Here is a 22,926-nt window from a genome sequence, read left to right on the forward strand (position 1 = left end):
GCTAGGACGTCCTGGAAGGCCTGGAAGAAGGCAAAGAGACAGAGATTAGGCAAACCCGGAAAAACCAAAGCAGACAGTACCCCTGGACATGTGACGTGCGAATCTATGGAAGAGATAAAAGGAAACACTGTTGTTTCTCAAGGAAAAGAAGTAACCATAGCAAAGACAATGGGCCTCCGAGCTGAACTTTCATCAAGTTTTAAACACTGTCACATTGACATATTTCTGCACACTTCCTCTAAAGAATGCCCCATTGTCAGTTTGGCTCTAGAACGGGGAGGAAGAGGGAAAGGCCGCTCCCTCCAACACTTGTCTGGAGCCAACATGTAACCTGTTCTTGTTGTTCTTGTTTAAGGCAACTGAAAACAGGAAGAAATGGAAGGGCCATTAAAACTGTTTACTTTCACTGCTGAACTTCCCAGGTGCCATGAGTTCCCAAAACAGAACATTTTTGTGATTTATAAAGAAATTTAGTTAGGATGAATTTCATTTGCCGAATTAAAATTCGTTTTGGCTGAATCCTCAGTTTTTACTTTTAAGTCAGGGTTTCTTAAGAGTGAATTAGACTAAGGGAAGTAGAAAATTGATAACCTGTTTTAGGGAAAGAAGCTTCCCACAACACAGGGTGGCTATTTGGTGGAAAAATAGGGCAACTTTCTTACCTTTGGTGAAACTAACATGCGTGCACATTTCAAAAAGAAAACAAGATTCCCCATGATCTTAATAGTAGAAACCTTAGAAAACGTGATTATGTGTAAGGTATTAAAATAAAAAACTTAAATGTTAAATGGTTGGAGTGTCTAGGATAACAGGTGAATGTCAGAGCTCTGATGGTGACCTAAATAGACGCTGCGCTTGTATTTTAAGTTAATGAAATATACATTCAGAAAAGCACACAAATCACAATATACAGCTCAATGAATTTTCACAAAGTGAACAAATTTATGACCCCACCATCCATATATGGATGTGTACATGTGTGTATATGGATATATGTATGTGCATGTATGTGGGTGTGTGTATATATGTGTGTGTGAATGCGTGTGTATATGTATGTGGATGTGTAGTGAATATATGAATGTATATGTGTGTGTATATATTTGTGTGGTATATACATGGGTGTGTATATATGGTGTGCATTTACATAGATGGATGTGTATCTGGGTGTGTGGGTTTGTGTAGGAATTCACGGATGTGTGTGCATACATGGTTCTGTATCTGTGGGTGTGGGCTTGTGTATGTACATGGATGTGTGTGTGCACACATGGCTGTGTAACTGTGGGTGTGTGTCTATAGGGCACCTACAGTTCTCACCATGCTAAGTATCAATTGTAAATCCTTGAGTACTGATTTGGATTCATATTTAGAAGATGAAGAGTTAAATAGATATTCTAAGAGGATTTAATTCACCTTTCTGGGTATGTTAGCTTCTAAAATAAATTACCACAGTTGTTGTTTGATGTGTTTCAAGCACCCTCCTCTTTGGGACTCTGGGTGAGGCGGCAGCGAGCAAAGTGGGTAACTGTGGTCTCCCACAGAGCGCCGTCAGTCCACGTGGCTTCTAGTCTAAGGCGCCCACTCCTGGCATGCGCGTGTATTTTAAAATTATAGTTGTTAAAAGGAAGATAATTTTTAAAATGAGAAAAAATATCCACACAGACATCTCCCAGGGCTGCAGTGCTGCAGACAGTAGACCAGGAAGGAACCACTTTTAAGAAACAAATTTCCTTAAAGGAAATGCCAGAACGAAGTACATTTATTCCTTTTCTTCTAGCCCAAAAGGATAGTTGACATTGAACCCTTTAAATTGAAGCGGGGCGGGTGTTCTGAACTCTCCACCACCCTGGGGCGGTGCTGGTCCAGCCCAGGCCGCCCCCTCCTCCCCCTCCCCCTCCCTCTCCCCCTCCCCTCCTTCCCCCCTGCCCCCTCTCCCCCCTCTCCCCCTCCCCTCCTTCCCCCCTCTCCCCTCTCCTCCTTCTCCCACCCCTCCCTACCCTCCCCACCCCCGTGACCCCTGACCCCGGCTAATCTGCATAGAGGAATGACAGGCATCCGCTGGGCAGGGTCCGCGCGCGGCCGTGGCCGGCGGGGCAGGAGACCCGCGCGGAGCAGGCGCGGCCGGGATGGGCGCCGGGGAGGCGGCCTGGACGCGGGCCGGCCAGCGGAGAGCGCGGAGCGCCGCGTGAGCGCCGCCCGGGGCCCCGCGCCCCTCGCCATGGGCCAGAGCTCGGGGTCGGCGCGGGCCCCGGGGCCGGGCAGCGGTGAGTCCCGCGCGGGGCGTCCCCGCCGTGCGCCCTGGGCGCGCCGGGCCGAGGCTCGGGCTCCCGCAGGGGCGCGCCCGGGGCTGCGGGGCCGGCGGGGGCCGTACGGGCCCGCGTGGGCGCTTCGGGGCGCGGGGCGCTGCGGGAAGAGCGTCCCCGGGCCCGGCCCCCGCGGCGCCGGCCGCTTCCCGGGCGCGTCCTGGCGGCTGCGCGGGCCGGGCCTCCCCGGGCGGCCCCGCGCCCGGCCCACGAGCCGCGTGGCCCGCCGTGGACACGGGCCGGGACGCCGCGGGGGCGGGAGGGCGCGAGTGGCGGCGGGCGGGTCCCTGGGGCGCCGCGGCGGCCGCTTTTCAAAGTTTCTTTTTTCCATTGACGCGGGGGTGGGGGGGCAGGAAGGCGCGCCCGGCCTTTCCCGGCGGCGCGGGGGTCAGCGGCTTTCGGGGCCGCTCGTCTTGGGGTTGCCCCGCGAGAAAGCAAGCTCGGAAGGCGCCGTGGGTTCTTCTCCCATCCCCGTCCTTCCTGAAATCCTCCCGGCGCCATTTGCGTCCTTCCTTGCGGGAGCCGGTCCTCTTGGTAAAGTGCGTCAACCACGGCAGGAAGTGACAGGCGTCTCGGTGGCTTTTCATCTGCCCCGGGTGTCACGAGGGTGACCCCTCATCTCTCCCCACGTGGGTGGGTGCAGATGGCGGAGCGCCATCCTCCAACGTCCTCAGGTGCGCGGGACTGACCTTCACATAGAGAGGGACAGGGTCCTCTCCAAGGAGACGGACCGGACCCCAAAAGCCTGACCACCCCAGGGCGCACACGGGGTCAGCCCCTGGGACCTCGGGGGGCTTCCTGGGGTTGGGGGGAGGCTGTTGATTAGCCTTACTGTTGACTAAACTACCTTGTGCAAACGAAGCCTTGGTTTCCTTTGCTTTGAAGCAGTGTGACTTATTTCCTTCCATTTCAAAATGCATCGAAAAGTTGTATTTTTAAATATCTGCACCGCTGACCAATAGGATTAAACCAGTACTCCCACTTGACTGGTATCAGAAAGTGTGCTCCGGGGTTTAGTCCTTTGGCCACAAAAGATCAAAGCTTGTGACAGTTACTGTTAGAGAATAGGTCAAACGTGAAGGAATATCCCCGAGGCATCCGCCCACGGAGGCGCTGCCCTGAAATGGCAGGTCCTTGGTTGTGTTTTGGGGTGAGCGTGGCTGTGGGTGACGCTGTGGGATTGCAGGAGTGCGGATGTTCCTCCCGTACCGGCTTGGGTTCTTTCAATCTCCCCAAACTTGTGCCAGAACACTGTAAAATCCCAAAACAAAACCGACTCGTGGGAGCCACAAGTTGCGTTCCTCCCTGGCTCCGCAGGTCCGAGCCGGGGCTGGAAGGTTCTGCTCGCTCCGGGTCAGCCGCTGGCCCGCCCGTGCGAGGGGCCCTTTGGGGTTTGCTCTCCCACGGCCGGGGCTGAGTGGGGAGCAGCTGCTGGCAGGGATAGGGTTAAACACCTGCTGGGGGGCTGGGCCTGAGGAATCCTGGCCGCAGGCTCCAGAAGGGCCCACGCCTGACTCTGACAAAGTCCACATTCGCTCTCTGGACTCGATGAACTCCAGGCTCTCGTGACCTTGCATCTTCGCCTCCGTTTCTCTGGGTTCTAGGAGGACCACGGGAAGTTATTTCTGACAACGGGCGTTAGACCCACTGCTGGGGACCGGACCACAGCCGCATGAGGGAGCATGTTCAAGGCCCACGCCCGTCCGTGGGTGTGCGCTCATCGGTACTCAGGATCTTTGGGGAAAGGATGGTCAAACCGAGCCAGCGTGCCCTTAACTCATCATGACGGAGGTCTGTAGGCAGGGGACATTTGGAGGCAGAAACCGGAGGAGGGGGCAGGTGGAGACCCTGGGTGCAAGGGGGGTGGACGCGTTGGTCAGCGCAGGACGCCGAGGATTGTGGGGGGCCACCACCAGAACCCCGGGCTCGGAGAGCGCATGGCCTGCTGACACTTTGGTTTTGGGCCTCTGGCCTCCAAAACTGAGACAGTAAATTGCTGTTGTTTAAGCTCCCCAGCTCGGGGGTTTGTCACAGCAGCCCAGCAAACCACAGCATCCATTGTTTTTTTTTTTTAAACATGGCTTTATTGATAAAATTCATGTACCGTAAAACCCACCCACCTGAAGTGTGCAGTTCACTTTTTTAGTGCATCTAAAGGATTGTGCTACCATTGCCGCGGTCTAATTATAGAACATTTTTGTCCCCTCCCCACGTTACCCTGTACCCACGAGTAGTCAGTGCGCAGCCTCTCTGTGCCCTTTCTCCAGCCCTCGGCAGCCACGAGTCTACTCTCTGCTTTTTCGGTTTCCCTTTTCTGGACAGCTCATCGAAATGGAGCCAGACAACATGGTCTTTTGTCACTGGTCTCGTCTTGTGTGTTTTCAGGGCTGGTCGGCGTTGTAGCACGCATCAGTCCTGGTGGCCAGAAACCACTCCAGGCTATGGATACACTGCGTTTAATTTGCCCATCAGTTGATGGGGATTTGGGTTGTTTCCACTTTTTGACTGCTATGAATAATGCTGCTATTAGCATTTATTTGTGTACAAGATTTTGCATGCACATATGTTTTCAATTCTCTTGGTTATGTGTCTAGGAGTAGAACTGCTGGGTCATGTGGTAACTCTGTGTTTAATATTTTGAGAAAGTGCCTGATTTGTTTTCCAAAGCAGCTGTACCATTTTACATGCCCCCAGCACATGCCAGCGCTCCAGCCTCACCTTCTTACAAACCCCCGCTACTCTCTTCCAGGCTCGCCATCCCAAACGGTGTCGAGCGGCATCTCACCGTGGTTTTGATTTGCATTTGCCTAAAGTCGAATGATGTTGAGTATCTATTCATGTATTCATTGGCTATTAGTATGCGTGTAAATATTTATTTATTTATAAAGAAATGTCTAATTAAATGCTTTCCCCATTATTAACTGGATTATTGGACTTTTTAGTGTTGAGCTATGAGTTCTTTATATAATGGATACAAGTCCCTTATCAGGTTTATGATTTGTGAAAATCGTCTTCCACTTTATGAGTTGGCTTTTTAACTTTCTTGATAGTATGGTTTTTAAGGCTTAAAAGTTCTTAATTTTGATGATGTATGGTTAATCTATTTTTTCTTTTATGTGGTGCTTTCGGTGTTCTGCTTAGGAAGCTGCTGCCTAGTCCAAGGCCGTGAACACTTTCCCCTTGTTTTCTTCTAAGAGTGCTGTAGTTTTAGCTCTTTAGCGCTGTGGTGCTATTTGGGTATGGTGTGAAGGAAGTGTCTAACTTGATTCTTTTGCATGTGGATATCCCATTGTTCCAGCACTGTCCATTGCAGTGACTTCTCGTTGGCTTGTCTTTGCACTCTGTGATAATGAGTTGACCGTAGACATGAGGGTTTGTTTCTGGACTCTCAGTTCTGTTCTATTCATCTGTATGTCTGTGTTTAAGCCAGTGGCACACTCTCTAGATTATTCTGGTTTTGTAGTAAGTTTTGAAGTCAGGAAGTCTGAGTCCTCTTTTTTTTTTCAGGATTGTTTTGACTCTTCTGGTTTCCTAGCATTTCCATATGAATTTAGGATTAGCTTCCAGCTGGGATGTTGACTGGGACTTTATTGAATCTGTAGATCAGTTTGGGGAGCATTGCCATCTTCACATCTTCCATTTCATGAATGTTTCCATTTATTTAGATCTTTAATTTCCTTTAACAGTGTTTTGCAGTTTTCAGCATACCTGTTCTTTCTTTGATAAGTTTACCCCAAAGTGTTTTCTTCGTTTTGATGCTATTGTAAATGAAATTGTGTTCTAATTTCATTTTCAGAATGTCCATTCCTAGTATATAAAAATTTAGAAATTAACTTTTATATACTGATTTTGTATCCTAAAACCCTTCCGATCCGCTTTTCTTTTTAAATCTGAGCTTAATGTGGGGACAGTTGGAGCTGGCTCAGGATAGAGTCAGCTACAGGGAGAAATCTGCAGTTGTATGGCTTCAAAGCCTGAATGAATAACCAGGGTTTCCTCCCCACGGTTTCTGCAAATGAACCGTCATTGTCAACCGCGTGGAAGTGGCCACCTTCCCTTCAGCCTAGATGGCCTTTACAAAACCGACCAGAGGCCCCCTGTGAGGGGAGCGCCTGCCCCTACCCAGTTCAAGGTCCTGGCTCCTGGACCCGCCCCCCACCCCTCCCAAAAAAGGGCACCCTTCTTCTTGGAGAGCCCAGAGTGCTGCAGGGGTACGCCCCTTGGGGTGCTCCCCGCAAGCCGCCTTAGGGGTGGTGCTCCGGGGAGCTGGCCTGGGCGGGGCGCAAGGCAAAGCCGAGGGAGAGCGGCCGGGGCGGTGCTCTGGGTCCCGTGCTCCCCTGGGCAGGCACCTGCAGGGCCCTGGCCTTGGCGTGGCTCCCTGGAGGTGAGCCCTGTGAGAGGAATGAGGCTAGGAGCACCTGCTCCATGTCTAGACGTTCAGCCCTGGCCTCCGGAAAGGTCCGCCTCACTCTTCAGGGACCGATCCCCAAACACACCCCTCCCTGCCTGGAGCCCCTCCAGCTCACCTGGGGCAGGCACCTGCCTCTGCCTGCCTCCTGCATCTTCAGCCTCTCCCCGCTGGCCCAGCCCATCTGCAAATGCTTGTACTTGTCTGCTATTTCTTTTCCTTCCTGCTGGCCCTGGATAGAACCTCCAGCACAACGTGGAATAAAAGTGGCAAGAGTGGACCTTCTTGCCTGGCTCCCGATGCTGGGGGAGAGCCTCCCATCTTGCAGTGTTCAGTATGATGCTGGCTGTGGTTGGCTCCTAAGTGCCTTTTGTCAGGTGGAAGAAGTGCCCTTCTTTTCCTAGTGTGTATTTGTGTTGTGAAAGAGTATTATTAGATTTTGTCAAATGCTTTTTCTGACTCTATTGAGATGACCGTATTACTTTTGTCCTCTGTTCTTCTAAAGTGTTTGTCATCAGTTGATTTTTGACTGTTAAACCAGGCTTGCATTCCTGGGATCAAGCCCACGTGGCCATGGTGTCTGAGGCTTTTTGTATGTGGCCAGGTTTGGTTTGGTTGAGAAATCGCTGCATTCCCTGTGCCCTCGGCAGTGAGCACAGGTCCCGGCCCACTTGCTTTGTGCTCCGGGAGCATTGGCACTTCCAGCGTTTCCTTCGCTAAGCGCAGGGTCTTGTGGATGGGATACAGCAAATGCTTTTTGAGCAAATGAAGGAATCACTTCTAGCCAATGAGTAGAGATTGAGAGATAACATTGTTTTATTCTCCATTGTGGAGCTGCACCTTACTCTGGCTCTTTGCCTGCAGGGAGGTGCTTGCATCTTACCTATTTCTCCAGTGCTCCTCAGCCCCAGGCCTGCCCCCACCCTGTGTGCCACAGACCAGCTGGTGGGCTTTGCCCCTGGGGTTGAAAGGACAGACGGGCCGCCGTCCCCATTTTCAGGAGACACATAAATGGAGGGTGCAGGATCTCATCTGACTGTGATGGCATCTCCTGCCACCTTTCTGGGTTTCCAGATTTTGGTCAGGACCCTGTCTTTATCCTGCCCAGAATGCTCGTCCACGTCCTTGTGTCCTGGCCCGCTAGGGCTGCCCTAACAGATACCACGCCAGATATCACCAATTTATGTTTGGTTTCTGGGCTAGAAGTGCACATTCAAAGTCAGCAAAGCAGTGCTTTCTCCTCAAAGCCTGTAGCCTTCTGCTGCTGGCTGCTTTCAATCCTTGGGTTCCTTGATCTGCAGCTCCGCCTCCCACCATGTGGCCAACTCTCCCTTTTGCTCCTCCTCCCACCACGTGGCCAGCTGTCCCTCTTGCTTCTCCTCCTACCACATGGCCAGCTGTCCCTCTTCTCCTCCTACCATGTGGCCAGCTATCCCTCTTGCTTCTCCTCCCACCACATGGCCAACTGTCCCTCTTCTTCTCCTCCCACCGCGTGGCCAACTCTCCCTCTTGCTTCTGCCCTTCCATTTTCCGCTGTCCTCTGGCTTCTTCTGAGACTTTCTCTGATTCTGTCTGAATTTCTTTTGCTCATAAAAGATTCCAGCCATACAGACTCAGGGCCATCCCGACACCTAAATAGGGTCTTAGAAGATCCTGTTCACAAGTGAGTCCCTCCTTAACTGATGGCCTCCCCAGGGGGTCCTGTTACAGATGGGCTCACACCTACGGGAACGTGGATTAAGATTAAGGTTCAATCCACATTATTTTGTAATCTGGCATAGGAAGAAATCATAAAGGCAAAATTGGATAGTTTGGTTTCCTTAAAGACAATGGCATGCATGTGGTCAAAATCAACTCTTACAAGATAATTTGGGATAAAAGTGAGTTTTACTCCCACCCAGACCCCAGCCCCACTCCCCAATTTTAACCCAGTGTACACAATTTTTTTTTCATTCCAGACAGTTTCCATTCACATGTGTGTTTTCATCAAAACACAAAAGAAGACGTGGTATACCCCACTCCACGGTTTCAATATTTCATGTACTATGAAATTTTTTCCACATTGATTTCTTAATCCTATAAATGAACACTTAGCAGTATAGTAGGGGTATGTCCTTCTTTCTTTTAAAAGAATACTGTAATGGCTGCTCCACACTATTTCTGGTTTGCATGTGTGCCATTATGAGCAGTACGGAAACAAACATCTTCATTGAAACATCTTGCACTACGTGTACCAGTAAATCCTAGCAGCGGAATTCCCGGGTCAAAAGATCTGGGTATTTTATTTTGGTAGACTTTGCCAAATCACTCACCAAAGAGGCTGTATCCATTTATCTCGCCCCATGGGAGGATTCCCATCTCAGGTGTCTCTCCAGCACAGCGTGCCAACGTCATTCCCGTGTGAGAAACAGAAGTGAGGTCCAGGGCCAGGCGACCGTGTGGGGTGAGGCAGGAGGCGTGGAGCGCTGGAGTAATTCAGCCCCTGCTCCCTCCCCAGGTGCCGTGCAGTGAATGACCTGAACAACTGCACACTGCCACCATGCCGTGCATAACTCAACATCTAAAATCATTGTAAATCTCTGTGTGAAAAGATGGTATCTCATGTTGGTTATGATTGAGGTAGGGCATTTATATTTCTTTTTTCCTCTGAATGGCCTGTTTTTAACCCTTCTTGTTTTTGCGTTTTCTTTTCGAATTTACAAGGGCTTTCGTGTTAAGTGTATTGGCCTTATGTCTGTTGTCTAGAGCAAATATTTTTTCATGTTTTTCCTGCCCCTTAAATTCGTTTATAGTATTTTTGTCATATAAAAACTTTAAATGGTTATGGAGCCAGACTTATCAGTCCTTTCCTTACAGACAAGGACTGTTAACGAGCATGCTTTCTTCTGCTCTTTTTCACATACTTGAATATTTCATCTGTGGGATTTATTCCAACTGCAAATGGATAGGTTTGACGATATAAAGCTTTCGCGTTTCAACATGGCCAAAAGCCTGCCACGGGCAAAATGCAAAGGGAAACCATAAAGCCGAAGGAACCAGTTGCCGAGGACAGGGCAGCCTGACGAGTGTCTTGAGGTCGTGTCCTGACCCGCCTGGTTGCTGTGACAGACGCCACATGGTGGGTTTTGGCTGAAACAACAGGACACCATTGGCTCATGGTTTGGAGGCCAAGAGAAGCTGGAGATCGAGGAGTCGTAGGGCAGTGCTGTCTCCCGGGCCTGCACCCCCGGGCCTGCACCCCTGGGCCTGCACCCCCGGACCGCCCCCTGGGCCTGCACCCCTCGGCCCGCACCCCTGGGCCTGCAGCCCTGGACTGCCCCCTGGGCCTGCACCCCTGGGCCTGCACCCCTGGGCCTGTACCCCTGGACCGCCCCCTGGGCCTGCACCCCTGGACCGCCCCCTGGGCCTGCACCCCCTGGGCCGCCGTGGCTCTCCCGCTTTCCCCGCCTGCGGCTTCGGGTTTTCGAGGCCCCCACTGTCTGGCGAGGGCCCCCCACTGAGTTGGCTGCGTCCCTGTGGGTGTGGCCTCTGGAAGATGTCCTTTTAGTTAAGGAGGGGTCACACCCACGGGGCGTGGATGCAGATGAAGGGGGACGTAATTCAGCCGTCACATACAGTAAGACCTTTTGAAAATCAAGAGGAAAGAGGAATCAGTAAGAAAAGGTACATACCCGCGTAGAAAAATGGCAAAGAATATGAACATTTTTCAAAATAGCACATGGCTTAGAGTGGGAACCTGCCAGAGGTCAGGGGTCAGAGTTCAGTGAAGCACTCTACTTGAACTTTTTTAATCCTCCCCAAATTCACATGGGGTCATTACTATTAATATCCCCATTTTACAAATGAGGAAACCAAAGCCCAAGAGTTAGGTAATATGCCTACATTACTTAACCAAAACAAATGTCAGAGACCAGTTGACATAGGAAATAAGTTCTAAGCAATTAAATGGGGGGGGGGGGGAGGATGCCCTTGGTCACCTATGGATTTAGGAAAGGCTAAAAGTAGGCTTCCCCAGAGGCAGCTGTCTTATGGTGGTTTAAATTGCTTCAAAGTAGCAAGAGAGCAGCTGGGGATTTCCTTCGCAATATCCTTCTAGAAGTGGTACTTTTAAAATATGCACATACCCTGATCCAGCAGTTCCACTTCTAGAAGGATATTGTAAAGGAAATCATTAATTCCTCATTGGAGTAGTTTCTCAAAGCTAAAAACTGGAAGCAACATATTAGCCAGATAGTATGGGATTTGTTGCATTGAGATGTAGTCATATAATAGAATAAAGTAAGCAATTTAAAATGATGTAGAAATATATTTTTGAAAGTTATTTTAATAATATTGAAATGGGAAAAGATAAGTTTCAAAGCAGTATTTTTAAAAAGGTGTCCTAGAGAAAAATCTGTGTAGACAAATTTTGTGTTTTGTGTTAAAAAAGGGAGGTGGGCAGGGGAGGCAGTGTAGCTCAGTGGTTAAGTGCCTGCTTTACTTGTATGAGGTCCTGGGTTCAATCCCCAGTGCCTCCTAAAGAAAAAAAAAGGGAGGTGGGCAGAACGTGTGGCTGAGGGCGCGGCGTGGCAGGTTTTCCCTGTTTTGGGCAGGACGGGAGCCAGGCTCTCCACCTGCGCACCTGTGGGTCCTCCTGAAGCAAGGCCACTGACCCACCTGCATTTCCCTGCAGCGGCCGATCCTGTGCTTTAAGTGCAACGCCAGTGTTTCAACCAGTTTTTGTTTTTCTTTGTGCTTTCAGTGATAAAGACGAAAATATAGGTACTTCTCTTCATGTTAATTTCCTTCTCCTTTGTCTGTCTGACAATAGTGTAACTCATTCGCTTGGAGAGAAAGCGTATGGGCAGAACTTTGGATTTCTCCTCCCCTCCCAGGCTCACCAGGTCTGGCCGGTGAGGAAGAGCTCGAGTATTTTTAGCCTAAGTTGACTGAACCTCACAGTCTGGGAAAGTAACAGCCAGTGAGATCAGACCACACCTTTGGCTTGCTGAATGCAGTGAGGAAAGCAAGAAAACCTGGGGGGTTGCGCTGACGTTAAGCCTCTTTAATCTGAACAGATGAAAAATCTCAACATGTTTCCTGGCCTTCGGGACGTCAGAAACGCAGCTGTGACAGGGTAACTGCTGGTCTCTCTTCTTAGGAGAAAGGACTCCTTAGCGAGGACTGAACTGATGGGAAAGTGATGTTAAGGCAGGAATAGTCTTAAGAAAATAAACTCTCGGCTCCATCATCTGAAGCAGAGGAACAAAAAACAAAGCGGCGATAGCAACCCCGAGGTGAACGGGGCGGTTGTGTCACATTCGAGAGGTCTGGGCTAAGCCCGCCATGCACTTACACGCCAGCCCCCCTCTCGCTGTCCCTTGCAGGGGCCTGGCCTTTCGTCCAGGTAAAGCCTCTGGAAGTACATCCTTGCAGGCCTCAGCGCAAAGAACATGTTGGTGGACAGGGACAGGCTCGAGGGATTTTGCTTCAGAACGTGTTGGTGTGTTCCTGGGGCTCGATTCCTAAGCCAGCCAGGTGGCTTCGGGGACATCGAGTGGCACCTTGGTTCCACCCACTTCGGGGGCCCCGAAGCGCTGAGGCTGGAGGCACCCAGGACAGAGAGGTGGGGAGTGGGCAGTGCCCCAGATGCCTGAGCTTCAGGCCCCTGCAGGAACATGCTGGAAGGCTCAGGCCAGGAAGCCCCAGGGCTCTCCTCCCGGGCGCCGAGCCGTGCCTCCCCTGCTGTGATGGAGGGGCAGATGGGGGCCCCCCAGGGGTGTGGAGGTGGGCAGGGTGACATCCACCTGTGGCTACACCTCTGCCCTGTCCTGGCCACCAGGCTTGGGTAGGTCCGCTCGTTTGGCTGCCACACCTGCTCTCGCCCCACCTTGCATGTCTCGTGCAGTGGAGCTGGCAGCTCTCAGGATTGCTGCAGACAGACATTCAGGAGCGCCCTGGGCTTTCTTCTCCATGCTGGGCCCTCGGCCACATCCACTTTCCTTCCCAGAGGTATCACGCCCACTTCTCTGTCACCGCCTGGACAGCAGCAGTAGACTAGCTGACTTCACTGCTTCCGTTCGCCCCCCCTGCAATCCGTTTCCATGCATCAGCTGCACCATTTCTAAAACGCAACGCAAATGCCATCAAGGCCTTCCTGAGAACCCTCCTGCGTCTCCCCAGTGCCCTTGGAAAAAAAACCCACCTCCCAGGCCAGGCTCTCAGCCCCTGCCTGACTTCATCTCCTGCGCGGCAGCTGCACCGGCGTCTCCCTCATCAGACGCGCCGGGAGCAGCGCCACCTCGGGGCCCTGCGCTGCCCTCCTGTTGGTGAGGCGCCCCCTCCCCTGCCGAGCCGGCACCTCGCTTCCACCCCCGTGTTTCCTCTCTAGAGACCTTCCCCGACACCCATCCAGCCCAGGCCCCGTGCCTCTTTTCCACCCCACCTTTGCACTCGTCGCCCAGGTGGCCTTGTCTGTCCATTTGTCGTCTCCCTTCACAGGGACGTAAGCTCCGTGGGCCGAGGGGCACTGTGTCCCCGTCACCACGCATCGCGTGTTCCCAGGTGCGTGTCTGCCTCGGCAACTCCTTGTGGGATGGTGGACGGGCGCCTGGCCAGGTGGCGAACGGGCAGGTTGGAGGGAACCTCCCGGGAGCCAGGCCGTGTCCCAGGACGGGGGTTGTCTGAGCTGCCCCTGGGCCCTGACGCCTCTATGGAGCGTGCTTCGACTGCTGCAGGCTGACCTTTCCGCGTGCCGTGTCTGCCGCGCGTGGTGGGGGAAGGTGCAGCTCTTTTTACTGCCCCCGAGTTCCCAGCGTTTCTACGCGGTCCTTCTGACCCGCTGTCGTCACTGTACCTGTAAAAGCTCCTGTCAGCTGTGCGTGGCGGCACGTCTCCGCCACATTTTCTTTCCTGCCAGCTTTCTTGCTGCTGGCTTTTCTCCTACATGTGTTTTTGTTTCTTTGCCGTGTCCTACGTAATAATCCCAGCCCTTTCTCCCAGACACTTGGGCTCTCCTTTCACGTTCCTCTGTAAGACCTTTATCCAGTCTTCTCCCCGGCGCAGCGCGTACTGGAGCTCCCGCGCCCCCCCCCCGCCCACCCCTGCCTTGGCTCTCGGGCTGCGTCTCCAGATTGCTGGATCTCACTTTTTTTTAATAGGCTCACTCCTCATTTTGGCAGAGCACAGGGGGCGTCTCGAGAAGAGCTCGATGTAGTTTTTTGCGATCTTGTGTACGAAAGCGCTTCTCTTCTGGCCTCGTATGACGGGTGGCTTGGCTGGGTTGTCAAGAGCAATACCAAGTCACCGCCTCTCGTCTACCTAATCAGGATTAACATTTTCTCCTTATGGAGAGGGCTCATTTTTTCTTTTTGGCAAGTAGTTTTTAATTAAATTTAAAAAGACTTTCTAGAATGATTGTTACAGAAGGATTCAACTCTGACCTGCTGTGCTATGGTCTAAAAAGCATTTTATTGTAAATGTTTAGAAGTTTTACAGGTAAGCAGACAATTAAAAAATATGCTTAGTGTACTGATCACGTGCCAATTTTTTTTTTTAAAAAGATTCACATCTAAGATCCGTATAGAATAATTATAGTTTTCCTGAATCTTTGTGTTTTCCTTTTCACTTTTAAGGACATTGTCCTTTTGCGGTTGTTTGGATGGCATCCTGGGGTTTTTATAAGTTAAAGTTAATGCTTCACAAACTTGCCTGATTCTGAGAATCTCCTACTATACTTGCTAAAAATGCTTCTGAACTTGACATTCTAGACCAGCAGTATCAGAATCTTTAGGAGAGGGGTCTCAGAATCAATATTTTCAACGAGCATTCCAGGAGATGCTTAAGATGAGCCAAACCTCTGAAAAATAAATGATAGATTGCAGGATTTTTTGAGAGTGCTTAGTGTGTTTTCTAATGACTCTGTCTCTTCTCTGACAAGGAGTAGCTTAACTTGAGCTGGAAGTTACAAGGTGTTACATTACCATGTGTTGATGAATTTGTCTTTCGTTTTTACTGTTCCCAAGCAAGTTTTGCCATTGGAAACTACAGTTTTGGCAGAATCTGATTGTGAGAAAACGTTCTGATCTAATGTGCATTTCATTAGAATTGTAAGCTGCAAAGGAATTCATTTCCTACAATAGCTGGATTGAAACCAAATATAGTCACGCTTGGACGTCAGAGGTTATCAGCAGCACGGCAGGTGCTGTGTAAGAATGGCCGGTTTCAGCTCCTTGCCTTTTCAGGGGCCCCTGTGGGTGGCCTCTGAGGGTGCCTGGGCTAATTACCTAGAGGCTCGGGAGGAGAGCAGATGGAGGAACGACAACTCCAGGAAGGATTTTTGTACAAGACACTTCTAAAAGGAGGCAGCAAGTTCCAAGCCTCCCAAAGGAGGCCCTCACTTGTTTAAAAACACTATTCCTGTGTTCCTCTTTGGAACTAGAAAAGCAAGGTGTTCGCCCATTTGCCTGCCCAGGGAGGGCTGGACTCCACTCTGCCTCAGTGGGCCTCCCTTGCCTGCCATGGACGGCGCGGCTGCGGCGCGAAGCCAGGGCGCGCTCCTCCCCGTCAGCTCTCAGCCCCACGGGGGGCTCCCAGGGCGCTGTTGGCACTTTCTTAACTTGAAGGAACTTCGTGTTTTCCTACATCCTTCTGCAGCTGCAGGCTTTTGGGATGACGTGCTGTGGACAGCGGGCCAGGGCGGTGAGTGTCGGGCGGAGGATGAGCATGCTGTGCCCTGCCGTGTCCTGGGGGGCCCTGGCCACCCCCGGCGCCGAGGTGGGGGTGTGCACGTGTGTGCGTACCAACGGTCCTGCAGCCTGGAAGGAAACTACCTACCCGTTTGTGTTTTTTTAAGATTTATTTTTTATTTATTTCTCTCCCCTTCCCCCCTGGCTCTCTGTGTCTATTTTGCTGTGTGTTCTTCTGTGTCCGCTTGGATTCTTGTCAGTGGCATGGGAATCTGTGTCTCTTTTTGTTGCGCCCTCTTGTTGTGTCAGCTCTCCGTGTGTGCAGCGCCATTCCTGGGCAGGCTGCACTTTCTTTCGCGCTGGGCGGCTCTCCTTATGGGCGCACTTCTTGCGCATGGAGCTTCCCTACACAGGGACACTCCTGCGTGGCAGGGCACTCCTTGCGCGCATCAGCACTGTGCATGGGCCAGCTCCACACGGGTCAGGGAGGCCCGGGGTTTGAACCGTGGACCTCCCATGTGGTAGGCGGGCGCCCTAACCACTGGGCCAAGTCCACTTCCCTACCTGCCTGTTTTTTAAAGAAAACAAGAAAAGAATGCAGTCAATCCCGAGACTTTGCAAATAATTGAGAACCGTCTGTTTTTGAGAACAGTCTATTTCAGGCGCAGGCTGCCGGCCTGCGTGGAGCCCCCTGCACGCCGGGTGCTCTAATTCCTGAAGGTGCCCTAGTGGGGGCAGAGGCTTCTTCCCTTGCGCCCCCTCAGGAGCGGTGGGTGTAAGTTGGGTGAAAGGACACCCTGAAGGGGGCTTTAGGCAGCGCTGACAGTGCTGGGCAGAGCGTCAGGGAGGGAAGTGGAGCATGTGATAGTACGTGGGTGAAATCAGGACGCGTTACGTGGGACCTCCCATTGCTGCCCAGGGGTGCAGGATCCACGCACCTGTCTTGTGGGAGCACCCAGCTGAGCGCGTGGACGCCGGAAGTGCTCATCCGTGTCCTCCCCCGAGAGCCCGACGGCCTCAGCCGCTCCAGGGAGATCCCGGGTGGAAGCCCCTACCTGGAGCCACGGCAGGTGCCCTTCCCGGGGGCCACGGCAGGTGCGCCGCCGCCCCCACGTCGGAGACTGTTCGAGCCTGAGCACGGCGACGTCTCTCTCCACAAAGAGCTGCTGGGAAGAAAGGGAGCTGCAGGGGTGCTGGAGAAAGATGGGGCCCGAGCCGTGTCGGAGTGAAAATGCCAGGACGAGGGCGTTCCTGCGGTGCGGAGCGGGCTTGGCAGTTCGCAGCTGACTTGTGGTAGCGAGACGCCTGCGTCTTCTGCACTGTGCGCGTTTGCCAAATACCGGGCGGCGGCCGCTCCGGGGCCGGGTGAATTCCTCAGGAAGCTTTAGCCAGGAGCTGCGCCAGATGTGCACACCCGCCTCTCGGGTTCAGAAATCCTTATTCAGATCCTTCCAGCTGTTGAGGCACCCGCGTGGGATTGGGGTACCTCGGTACCTGGGAATCCTAGGTTCTCTCTTAAACGTATTTACAGTTCCCCATAACCTCGGAAATTACTTAACTCCATGGGCATCTGATGGACCGGGAGTTTCCTAGAGACAGGTTAGGCCTGGAGGGGGCCGAGGTGGAAAGTGGCGACACGCCAGACCTCGTTCTTTCGTGCTCTGAGCCGAACCCCCAGAATGGTTCTGCGAGGCTGGAGACGGGCCGTGGGTGCTCCCCTTTTGATTTTCGTCTGTCGCTTTGGCTTTCAAAGCCCTTTAGCAGATGGGAGTGTGGGGAGCATTCCACTTTCAGGCGGGCGAGGCGTCCCAGACGTGGGTGTGTTGCAACGAGAGCACTTCACTTAGGTCCAAGGCCCTCAAGCCCAGCTCGAGAACCCTGCACCCCGAGGCCTCAAGGGAGGCTGTGCCGCCGACGGAAGTCGCCAACCGACCACAGTTAACTACTCCTTGCCGGGGTTTTGCAGTGCTCCGCCCGGCCTCGTGTGGTCCTCCCGTTCGAGAAGTGCAGAGAAAGAGTGCAAACCTTCTGCTCAGCCCCGAGAAGGCTGCAGACCGAGGGCTCCGCTATCCTGCTCTCGTGGCCAGTCCAGCCATAAAAAGTGGAATTTAGAGGTGGCCTCGACTCCACAGGGCCTGGGCTTCGTGGAATTGTGAAACGGAACTTTTTTTTTCTCTTTAGATGTTGACATTAGGCATATTTGGAAACAGGCGTGAAATGCAACTTCCTAAATTGGCAGCTGCAGCAACGTAATATATGTAATATAGTGCAGGCTTTTCAGAGAACCAAGGCGACAGCACTGGGTAGCTCCAAAACTGTATTTTCAACGTGATCCACAAAGTGTCAAGTGAACCGAGTGAGCAACCAGTCTTTTCAATAAAATAGGGTTTTTTTCCAACTTTGCTGTAAAAATACGTGGATTTTGCAGGTATAAGTGAATGCACCCGAGTGCATGCAGACACAAGTGCAGTGGCTTCCCCGCTGGCGGGCAGTACGCCGGCTGGCTGGCTTCTTGGCGCACTGGTGGCGATGTCGGCCGGGCTGTGTCCCTCACCATTATCTGGGGAGCTTCTGCCCTGGGCCAGCGTTGCCTGCTGCACCCGCTAGGGCATTCTGGTTTTCCTGGAGGGGTGCAGCTCTCCAGAAGGCCAGGAAACGGCTTCTGAGAAAGCTCATGCCCCGGTGCTCCCCTGTGGACAACATACCTCCTCCCTCAAGACTGGTCTCAGCCCCTCTCCTGCTTGGGTGCCGATGAGCTGGCCCTCCCTGAGTGGGCGCAGCGGGCTGCAGCCTGCCGGGAGGTTGTCCTGAGCAGCCCTGTTGGTCCGAGCGGCCCATCCTGTGGATGAGGAAACTGCTTGAATGGCTTCTGAGGTTGCCAGCCAGCAGGTGCAAGAGTGGGTCATTCAGTTCAAAGCTCGCCGAGGGCACGATGTCCCTCCACCGCGGGCCTGTGCTTTTATGCAAAGTGACTAATTATTTTTCATTTCTTAAGAGTGTCACCAGGACGCCAAATAGCTAAAGGACTAAATAACACAAAAACGTTTTCTTCCCTGGAGGTCCAAGGGTAGGACAGAGGCACTGTCTGTCACATCCCATCTGCCTCTCATCCCAGCGGCAGAGGCTGGGATGAAGGCAGACCTCTCCAGTCGAACGTGAGATGAGAGGGGTACTGTGTTCTCTTTGGAGTGGGAAGAAAACTTGCCACTTGTTGCTTGTCTAAAAGAACGATCCCTTGGAACTGAGCAGGGGCTGGCCCTGCCGCACTTGGCACTGCTGCATTGAGCCTTTTTGGGCTTCCGCTGTCCTTAGTGCATCGAAGGTGAAAGAATTCCATTTCAGCTTAGAAATACGGTCTCCTGGTTTTCTGAGAGATTGGAATCTTCATGTGTAGTGCCTAAAATGAATGGGAGGAAACAACAGCAATATGGGATTCAGTGCCAATTTAGGTAGACAGTTTGCCTTTTCCAGTTTCTGCACCATGGAATTAGATTGCCTTTCTGACTTCCCAGTTAGGAGAAAGAAGGTGAAGACTGAAGACAAATCAGAGGTGCTTCGTAGGCATAGTTACAGAAGGAAGACGGGAATGTGACTGGGGAGTGGTGTGGGACGCTCTTCAAAAAATCATTCACCCTCATCACTGTGAGAAAATAGAAAGTTCTTAAAAGGTGATTTCAGATAAAAATTATTGCAACTGTTTTTCCTAGTGAGCAGGAGTTAAGTGTTCGCTTCCCTGAAACATTCGCCAACGTTGTCTGTACCGTTCTCGTGCGTGTGCGTCCTCTTTCCTTCTGGTTTTGATCATTTCCCAATTTCAAACGTTAGTGTTTGTTATATTTCCTTTCAAAATATTTGGAGTTTTACAGGAAGACATTGTTGGAAACAATTTCCACTGTGAAAAACCGAATGGCCTGTTAAAATAAACCATAGCTGTGCGGCCAGGCCTTGTGAGTTACCGCCCAGCATTTGCCTGTGACTTAATCGTTCATTTTGCAAACATTCGTTGAGGACCTCCGCTGGGGGCTGTTACTCTTGTTTTCATATCCTTGCTCCTCGAGGACGCAATCTCCTTTTTCCTGATCACTTATAACAGCAATAAAAAGTTATTTTCATGGGTCCTGGAAAAGGAGGCATGCTGCAACTAGTTACTTCCGGAGTTCTGATAGGGGCTCTCGTCATTCCAGTTCACATTCAGCATTCCTTCTCCAGGCCAGCATTGAGGCTTAAGAGAAGTTATATCAGAATGGAATTTGGGAATGAGCCGTTTGGCTTGACGGCGGCTTTGTAGGATTAGGGGTCTCCACAGGATGCGTGGCGGCCTTGCTCTCTGGGATGCTTGCTCCACCTTAGAGACCCACCAGGACATCTTGTAATTTAAGGCCATACTGGGGGAGGCGGATTTGGCTCAACTGATAGGGCGTCCGCCTACCACATGGGAGGTTCCGGGTTCAAACCCCGGGCCTCCTGACCCGTGTGGAGCTGCCCATGCGCAGTGCTGATGCGCGCAAGGAGTGCCGTGCCACGCAGGGGTGTCCCTCGCTTAGGGAAGCCTCATGCGCAAGGAGTGCGCCCCTCAAGGTGAGCCTCCCCGCGTGAAAAAAGTGCACCCTGCCCAGAAGTGGCGCCGCACACATGGAGAGCTGACGCAGCAAGATGACGCAACAAAAAGAGACACAGATTCTGGGTGCTGCTGACAAGAATGCACGTGGACACAGAAGAACACACAGCGAATGGACACAGAGAGCAGACAACCGGTGGGGGGGTGTGGGGGAAGGGAGAGAAATAAATCATAAAAAAAACAAGACCGTATTGGAGGAAAAGATATAAAATCAACACTAAAGCCATCATTGTTAGAAAGTTACTTCTAATAATCAGCTAGTGGAATTACCTCTCTCAAGGAAACTAGGGGCATGAATGGAGGCATGTTAATCCTTTGCTTTTTAGGTGACTTTTAAATGGCTTCTTGTTTAATCTGAAGCCACATCATGGAACTGGACTTAATCTCTGTGGCACCCAAACTTGTCTGCCCTGACATTGGCTCTGACCTGGAGAGTGCCTCGGGCATGTCTCCGGGGCTCCCCAGGACCCACAGGCGCTTGAGCTTCTCTCCACGTCCTTCTGGTCTCGGTCATGACAGCCGCTTCCCCAGGGCAGCCCTCCAAACCTCTTCTGCCTGGTGCCCTGTCTGTGAGGTCGCCCCGTAAATGGATTGGGAATGCATGCCTCCATTCCCAGGAAGCAGAGTTCTGCGTCACCCTCCTTCTGTGGACTCCCCCCTCCTCCCGTCCCCGTTGGGTCTGAAACCCACCTCCCCTCGGCTACTCTGCCTCCCTGGTTACCGTCTAAAACGGAGCCCAGGTGCCTCTTGGTCCCCGGACCGTCGTTCGCTCCCCAAAGTGCGAGCCGTTCTGCCGTACTTCCCTACACCTCTGGACGGTTCTCTGCACGGGCTCCTGGCTCTCCCTCCCCACCCTGTCCTGCGATTATCCTGGGGAGTCCAGCCCCCGCGCGGGCTCGGCCCCCACGCTTGCTGAACATGGAACAAACGACGCTTCCCTTCCCTCTGCCCTTCTCAGTGCACAGAGGAGCCCCGCAGCTCTCCACCGCTGCCCCAGCGGCCTCCCGATGGAATCACTCCCTAGCTGCAGATCCCTGAGCCTCAGCTTGTGTGGATGTCGCCCCCGATAATTTCAGCAAGGAGTGCTTCCTCGTGAGCCAAAGAGGCATTCGTGACTGCGTGCGGGACATCTTCCCGGGCCAGCCCCTTGCCGTCACTCGCGGTGCCGGCGCCTCGCCTGGCCCTCCGAGGCTCAGGCCACCCGCCCTCCTGGAGCCCCTCATCGTTTCCAGTCCGTTTTTGCTGCTGTGCCGACGTCCAGGAGCCTGAATTGTGCACCGCTGACTGAGCCGCAGGGATAGCGGCGCGGTCGCCGTGGGCGTCCGCCTGACCAGCTGCCGCAAATGCTCCTTTTCCATTTCTGCGCGGGGACGGTCCCGTCCCTTCATGTAGCCCCTGGGGGCTGAGTGTGGCTCCCAGGAGGACCGCCAGGCTCACGGACAGGGCCAGCACGTCCGTGCGGCCCCTCGGGGCTCTGATGTGCCCCTCCAGCCTTCTGACCTGAAGGCCTGGGTGCGGGTCTAATGGGTATTTCAGGAATATTTCTCTTACAGTCATCGTCTGTGAGAAAGCTGTCACAACTTTGCCTGTGGCAAAATTTTGCTGCCTGCTTAAAAATCGTGGTGCTTCGCCGGGCTTTCCCGTGCAGTGTCCATACGTGGTCTGCCACGTTGCCACCAAAGCCGTCCCCTTGGGCTCAGTGGGGGCAGGGTGGTCCCTTCTGCTGTGGACGGGGCGGAAACCCCACTTGGCGGATGTCCCCTGGCGAAGGGTCAGCCTCTCCATCCTCCTCACACATGGGCCACAGCTCCCCCACCAGCGCTGGGCTTCGCTGTGGCAATGGCCAGGGCAGGGGGGCGTGTTGGTTCCTGCCCAGCGTGTCCCCTCCCGCCAGTGTGCCGCTGCCCTAAACAGGCTGGCATGTCCACTTCCCCAGCACGCCACTGCCCTAAGCTGGCCAGCATGTCCATCCCGCCAGCGCACAGCTGCCCTAAACAGGCTGGCGTGTCCCCTCCCACCAGCGCACCACTGCCCTAAGCCGGCTGGGGTGTCCACTCCCCCAGCACGCCGCTGCCCTAACGAGGCTGGCGTGTCCCCTCCCGCCAGTGCACCCCTGCCCTAATGGGGCTGGCGTGTCCACTCCCCCAGCGCGCCGCTGCCCTATGCAGGGCCGGTGTGTCCCCTCCAGCCAGCGCACCACTGCCCTAAGCCGGCTGGGGTGTCCACTCCCCCAGCGCGCCGCTGCCCTATGCAGGGCCGGTGTGTCCCCTCCAGCCAGTGCACCACTGCCCTAAGCCGGCTGGGGTGTCCACTCCCCCAGCGCGCCACTGCCCTAAGCCGGCTGGGGTGTCCACTCCCCCAGCGCACCGCTGCTCTAACGAGGCTGGCGTGTCCACTCCGCCAGCGCGCCGCTGCCCTAAGCAGGGCCGGCATGTCCCCTCCCAGAGGGAGCCCTCGGCCTAGCGCAGCGGCTCTTCTCTTGAGTGACCGCAGCTCAGGCTGCTCCTGGTTTTCTTCACTTCACCTTTCCCCCTCAAAGTGTCCCTTCTGTTTCTTAAAGCCCCAAGGACCAGGACTTGATTTCAGCTGGTGGGTGTCCTGTGGCGAGTCGGGTGTCAGCGGTGCTCACGTGGCGCCAGCACTCGCTCCGCAGTCCTGCCGGCCTCAGGTGTAAACTCTGGAATTCCGTCAGTGCGTGCAGGAGACGGAAATCTTTAATTTTTCCCTTTGGGGGTTTAAACAAAACAGATGCCTCTGTGAGGAAACGAGTTTAAAAACGGACAGATAGAGTCATAGTCTTAAATTAATATTGCAAGGAAGGGCCCTACAGCCAGGTGAGGCCACGTGCTCCGAGGGCCACAGCTGGCGTGCTGCTGGCGGGGTTGCCTCATCGTGGCTCTTGTGTGACTCTCGGGGGCAGAAGGGAGCTGGCCT

At 53.2% G+C, this 22,926-nt stretch overlaps 1 protein-coding gene across 5 annotated transcripts in view; it reads left to right on the forward strand.

Annotated features, from left to right (window-relative positions):
- PHACTR2 (phosphatase and actin regulator 2) overlaps nt 1-22,926 on the forward strand; it is a 189,025-nt gene that overhangs the window by 70,524 nt on the left and 95,575 nt on the right. For 3 of the 5 annotated variants that reach the window (XM_058307582.2, XM_058307583.2, XM_071218695.1), the window contains exon 1: nt 2,116-2,261. The exons of the other annotated variants lie outside the window; for them this stretch is intronic. In XM_058307582.2, coding sequence (XP_058163565.1) covers nt 2,216-2,261 — 46 coding nt within the window. In that variant the 5' untranslated portion in view covers nt 2,116-2,215. Of the gene's footprint in view, nt 1-2,115; nt 2,262-22,926 lie in introns of those variants that run through there. 5 annotated transcript variants of the gene reach the window in all.

Source organism: Dasypus novemcinctus, chromosome 11 (assembly GCF_030445035.2).
Source record: "Dasypus novemcinctus isolate mDasNov1 chromosome 11, mDasNov1.1.hap2, whole genome shotgun sequence".
Taxonomy (NCBI): Eukaryota; Metazoa; Chordata; class Mammalia; order Cingulata; family Dasypodidae; genus Dasypus; species Dasypus novemcinctus.